The sequence below is a fragment of the Cetorhinus maximus genome, chromosome 8 (assembly GCF_964194155.1).
Source record: "Cetorhinus maximus chromosome 8, sCetMax3.hap1.1, whole genome shotgun sequence".
Lineage (NCBI taxonomy): Eukaryota > Metazoa > Chordata > Chondrichthyes > Lamniformes > Cetorhinidae > Cetorhinus > Cetorhinus maximus.
The window spans coordinates 42,634,820-42,640,819 of record NC_135886.1 but is presented as its reverse complement, the minus strand read 5'-3'; the positions used below and the strand labels follow the sequence as shown (position 1 = coordinate 42,640,819).

At 45.5% G+C, this 6,000-nt stretch overlaps 1 protein-coding gene across 1 annotated transcript in view; it reads left to right on the top strand.

Moving 5' to 3' along the window:
- anks1ab (ankyrin repeat and sterile alpha motif domain containing 1Ab) overlaps positions 1 to 6,000 on the top strand; it is a 436,373-nt gene that overhangs the window by 311,801 nt on the left and 118,572 nt on the right. Inside the window, exon 15 of the mRNA XM_078547799.1 lies at positions 1,779 to 2,007. Coding sequence (XP_078403925.1) covers positions 1,779 to 2,007 — 229 coding nt within the window. The remainder of the gene's footprint in view (positions 1 to 1,778; positions 2,008 to 6,000) is intronic.

The following is a 6,000-nucleotide window of genomic DNA, read 5'->3' as shown; positions in this document are numbered from 1 at the left end:
TGCCTCCCTCCCCCTCCCTGCCTCCCTCCCCCTCCCTGCCTCCCTCCCCCTCCCTGCCTCCCTCCCCCTCCCTGCCTCCCTCCCCCTCCCTGCCTCCCTCCCCCTCTCTCCTCCTCCCTCCCCCTCTCTCCTCCTCCCTCCCCCTCTCTCCTCCTCCCTCCCCCTCTCTCCTCCTCCCTCCCCCTCTCTCCTCCTCCCTCCCCCTCTCTCCTCCTCCCTCCCCCTCTCTCCTCCTCCCTCCCCCTCTCTCCTCCTCCCTCCCCCTCTCTCCTCCTCCCTCCCCCTCTCTCTCCTCCCTCCCCCCTCTCTCCTCCTCCCTCCCCCTCTCTCCTCCTCCCTCCCCCTCTCTCCTCCTCCCTCCCCCTCTCTCCTCCTCCCTCCCCCTCTCTCCTCCTCTCTCCCCCTCCCTCTCTCCCCTCCCTCTCTCCCCCTCCCTCTCTCCCCCTCCCTCTCTCCCCCTCCCTCTCTCCCCCTCCCTCTCTCCCCCTCCCTCTCTCCCCCTCCCTCTCTCCCCCTCCCTCTCTCCCCCTCCCTCTCTCCCCCTCCCTCTCTCCCCCTCCCTCTCTCCCCCTCCCTCTCTCCCCTCCCTCTCTCCCCCTCCCTCTCTCCCCCTCCCTCTCTCCCCCTCCCGCTCTCCCCCTCCCGCTCTCCCCCTCCCGCTCTCCCCCTCCCGCTCTCCCCCTCCCTCCCTCCCTCCCCCCTCCATCCCCCCCTCCCCCCTCCATCCCCCCCTCCCCCCTCCATCCCCCCCTCCCTCCCGCTCTCTCTCCCCCTCCCTTCCGCTCTCCCCCTCCCTCCCTCCCTCTCTCCTCCTCCCCTGCCCTCCTCCCCTTCTTCCTTCCTCCACATAATTTTCTTCATTTATTTCCCCAAGTCCTGTCAATAATTTAACCGCCTTTGCGAACTGTTTAGCTCATTATGCAAATATGTCATCCTTTGTCTTCTAGTTTAGCAAAGATAAGCAAATTCATCACATTTATGAGTTCACTTGCTTTAATTTGTATTCCTGAATTGTTGTGTTTCCCTGATGGAAAGCAATCAGAGACAAACAAATCAATCAGGTAGGGACAACATCCAACTGACTGAAGCAGGCAAGGGGTTAGAAGCAGCATGTTCAGAAAAATAAGCAGATTTGGATTTTAAATTTCAATAGCAAAGCCATACTCTCAGCTTTTAAGACATATAATGCTTGCGTATTGCTGCAGATTGCAGACTTTCCAGCTTTTTTTCATTCCTCCTGAAGTTGCCTCATTTCTCCTGACACAGTCGTATGCCACTCAGGCTATTGAATGGCTGTTGGTGTATTCTAATCAGTGGTGTGCGCTAGGAACTCAGAGGGGGAGGGGGAAGCATAGGGTGATAATACTGTGAAGGGACCAAGTGAGGAGCTCAGCTGGCAGACAATGAACACTGCTGCAGCACCAAGAGCTGATAATTAAACTGAGTTCAAAGCTCTGTTCCCCGCTGTATTATTAACATTGGAATAGAGGCAGCGAGTGCATCTGCTTTAGCTGGCTTGAGTGCAGAAGCAGCAGCCCTGAGATGCTGCATACCACATACTTGATTCAAAAACGTTAACTAATGGGGACACCAGAGAGTCTGGGATATTTGACAACCATTCTGCATGGCCATCACTGTGGATTACAAAGATCTATGCAAAGTCAGACAAACTGGTGTCCCTGAACTCTAATTAGGAATTCAGCAGGGTTTTAAAGCTTTCCCTGGATTTGGGACAACGCTCTGAGGTGTTGCAGTTAAGGGCATTTTGCTTGGATTAGATGCCCCAGCACGTTGCAGGGGACCATGATGTGGCAGTGTCATATCTCCTCCTCGGAGTGCCGCTGTTACCGCCTCAATGGTTTTTCCTTGCTTAAGCGTTTGCCGATCAATCTGTCAACAGGTTCACGGATATTGGAGCAGAGTGTCGGGAAATGGCTCGAGTCGATTGGGATGCAACAGTATGAAAGTAAGCTGGTGCTGAATGGGTTCGATGATGTGCGCTTCATGGTAAGTGCATCCATCTATGCATTCTTAGTTGATGTTTAACATCTTCAGTAATTTATTCAATTCATGTGATATATATTCCTATCAAATATTCAATTAATGATCAAAAGTGAAAGTTGCCAAGAAAGATTGAGTTTGGTTCATCAGTTCAGAATCTTTTCCCTTGGGAGATTGCAGAAGTATTTTTGTGCTGCATTCAAAAGTAATTAAATTGGGATATTAAAAGCTCATGATGGAGCAGTAAAGTAGTTCCTCATTAACTCTTGCCAACATACCCAGGTATTATTGCTTTTTCTGACTATGCTGGATCATCTATTGATTCTACAAGAGAATTAGTTAAAAATGAGAAGTTAATGCTGACCATATTCATTACAAATGGATAGACTGTCCCCAATTTCTGAAAAGGTTAAACAAATATACAATTGTGTTCTATTTGTCTGTGCTTCCCTCTCACAACTCTGCTAGCTATGTGAGTCTCTTCCCCTCTTCTCAAGAATATAGTAATTTGGAAAAAATGTAATGAATTTTTTTCGCCATGCATTATATATGATATAATGCTCTACTTCATTTTAGATGGCTTTGAAACGTGTATATTTCAAGTTTTCCTTGTTTTCAAAAAAAGTTTAAACTGAACATAAATTATGTATCTAACCTTTTCAAGATAAAACTGCAATCTTATTAACAGTTCTTCTGGAGGTATAGCTCTAAAATACAGCAGAGCCTGAAAAAAGGGCAAGGTCTAGGGTTTTATTTGTAAGATAGCAGCCTGATTCTACCTTAAACATCAAATCATGTAATTATTAATACTAAGAGAAAGGATATCAAAAGTGGGACTAGTGCTCTGAATACTGATCTACATGATTTGATGTTTAAGGTAGAATCAGGCTGCTATCTTACAAATAAAACCCTAGACCTTGCCCAATAATTAGTAATGGTTAGTCTTTGAATTAGAATTTTGTTGTTTTTCCATTGGATGCATAATAGTTGGGGAATTGATCTAACTTCAAACAATTGCAGCAATGCGAATGGGAATAAAGGTATTCTCTCAGGATTTTAGCACTTTGGGAGATGTATGAATCTAGGTTGTTTTGTTACATCAGTTACTTAATGTGCTGCATACTTGTGAGTTTTGATTCCTAAAATAAGTTGATACCTAAATTAAAGATGTGCATTGCACCATTCACATGCCCATTTTGTGAAAGGCACGATCAAGGAAGAGTTAATTTGGGGCACATTTATCAGAAGTGTACAGTGCTCTATAATCCTTTATTGTGTGAGCCTTTGTTGGAGTCACTGCTTTTCTGCGGGAAGTAATCGCTCAGTCCAGCACAACTTGAGTTTTTGTGCAAGCTTCATATGGTAAAGTGAGCTCCAACTTTCACACCGACACTGAAATCAGATTGGAAGAGCGTGTGCAAGAATTCTGACATTTGCTTCTATTGGAAATGAAATGGCAGAGAGCCCTGCACAGTGATAAGTTCAATTGCAGTACAGTTTCTGTAGCCATTGAATCAGCATTTAAACCTTCTTTACTTGGAATGTGGAAATATTGCATTCTCTAGGCTAGGATGGTCCAACCTTTTCACGTGGTGGGGCCACATTTCAAATTTTTTCTTGCTCAAGGGCCGATGAACAAATTTTGGAAAGCCAAAGTTTGGTATGAGATTAAACATGAATTTCAAAAAGAGTTGAGGTGTGAAAAGAAACAGCTTGCTGAGCAAAAGAACAATGTCAAAGCAATAAATTGATACTTTGAAAAAATGTTTCATAAATAAAGATGTGATAGGGTGAGTGTGCACGTGTCCGGCTCACTCCCAGTCAAGGTGCTCACTCGCTCACCCTCACCCACTGTGAGAGTGGTGAGAGTGCATGTTGGTGGGTGAAGGTGAATGAGAACCCTGAGACTGGGAGTGAGCTGGACATTCCCCTCTCCCTCCTGCGCTCTCACTCACACTGTCCACCTCACACACCCTCCCCCTCATATACACTCCCCCTCGCACACAGTCTACCCCACTTCACATGCTCCTCCCCCTCACATGCACCCTCTCCCTGCTCTCTGTGCCCCCCTTGCCCTCTCTGTGCCCCCTCACCCTCTCCCTTTCTCACAAAATCCACTCAGGTGGGCCCTGCTCCATCTTTGCCAGGCTCCGTTTCGGATCCTTCAAGCGCCGCTCCACCTTTCCACAGCTCTCCCGGCCCCGCGGTGCCTTTCCTGGGTCCCGCTTTGGTTACCCCAGGCCCTGCTGCAGGTCCCCCAAGCCCTGCTCAGCATTTCCTGGGCCTTGCTCCCCCTATCCGAGCCTCGCCCAGGCTATCCAGGGCCCCACTCCATTTTCCCCACCCCCGCCTTCATTCTCCAAACCCTGAAAGTTACCTTGAAAACTTAACCTTCCCACTGCTTGCTGCTCATGCAATTACATGCTGGTTTCTCTCTTCATTTGCAGCAAATGCAAGAAGGAACCAGCCTGTGATTGGATGAAAAGCTTTACAGGATTTTCCAAATATGAGTCAGTAGAATGCAGAGGCCTTGGGGGCCGCAACCCAGCCTGCAGGCTGTGTATTGGATATGCCTGTGTTAGGATCATATCTCTTAAGATTGAAGGTTTATTTTACAAAATGGAAGGATTTGGACATGTGGATGCTAACCTGGGATTTTTTTTAAAAGAAAGTCATAAATTCACCTTGGAACTGTAAACAAGCAGGCCTCTCCCAATCACCTCACTTATATGGTACTTGAGAAGGAGTTGTTCGTGTTGAACTGCAAAGCACTTTGCCTTTTTGTCTCCCAGCATTTCATTAAACAATCACATGGGAGAGAGGGAAAAAACTTAAGTTGTGAACCTGCTTGTTTGGAAGGCAGTTTTGTTGGAGAGGAAGCTGAGGAAAGTAGGCTACCTTGACTGGCTCCCTCTCTCTACCTTGTCTAAAATTGTGTGTAACTATCAACCTGTAGCCACAGAAACCTCACCTGAATGTAACTAGCCTGCATTTGGACCTGCAAAGCTGAGAGTTGGTGAGAACCTCCAAGCATCCACCAGGACCAGTGGCCCGTTTACACATGAAAGAACTCAAGGTCTACATCGTCGGGACCCTGTGGGCTTTATCCTTTATTTTATAACGCCCATCCTCCAAAACCTTTTTCTGCAGAGGATCTCTATCTGTTTGTCCTTTGTTTGTCTGTGTGCGTGCTTGTGTGTACTGGGGAATTCTTTAGGAAGAGTTAGATAGTTATACCTCCCAATTACAACTGAGTGTGAACCAGTACTTACAACTTGTTAAAAGAGGTTTTGTTTTAAAATAAATTAATCATTGAGTTTTTGAAAGAAGCCTGGTCAGAGTCTCTTCTGGGTACTAGAGGTATAGGTTCACAATTGGCCGTTTTGGTAAGAAAATTAAACATGTAAATTTATGGTACAGCCTGCAGAGTAGTGGAGTTTGATAACTCGCGCACTCCTCCCATCCTGGTCGTAACACCTGCTCTAGGCAGTTTCATGGGTTGAGATTTGTGGGGTATTGTAATTGTATACTGTTAACCAACAAATATCTTTATCTGACCTTTGCACTAGTGAAGCCAGATTAAGAGATTTTGATCAGGAAGTACAACAGTTTGTTTATTCTAAGAAAATTAACTATTAAGCATCACCTGTAAACAGTTTTTGACTTCAAATTAATAGGTGCTGATAATTTTTTTTATATGATCAAGGTGATTAATGGAAAGAATATTCAGTTATTATCTTATGAAAATCTTTTCCAGAAATGTCCTCTGGCTGCAAGCTATAGTGAGCAATGAGCAGTAAATTATGTGCCACTTCAGTGGCCCTTCTGTCACATATTTAGTTACTATTTCTTTCATTCAAAAGATAGAAGTGATTTAAGAATTCACAAGTGTAGATATTTTTGTAAAAAATTCTTCATAGGTTATCAAATCTGATGTTTTCTTCGGTGTCATAGAATAAGAAGTTGAAAGTAATGAATTTTACCATTGGTGTTGTATGT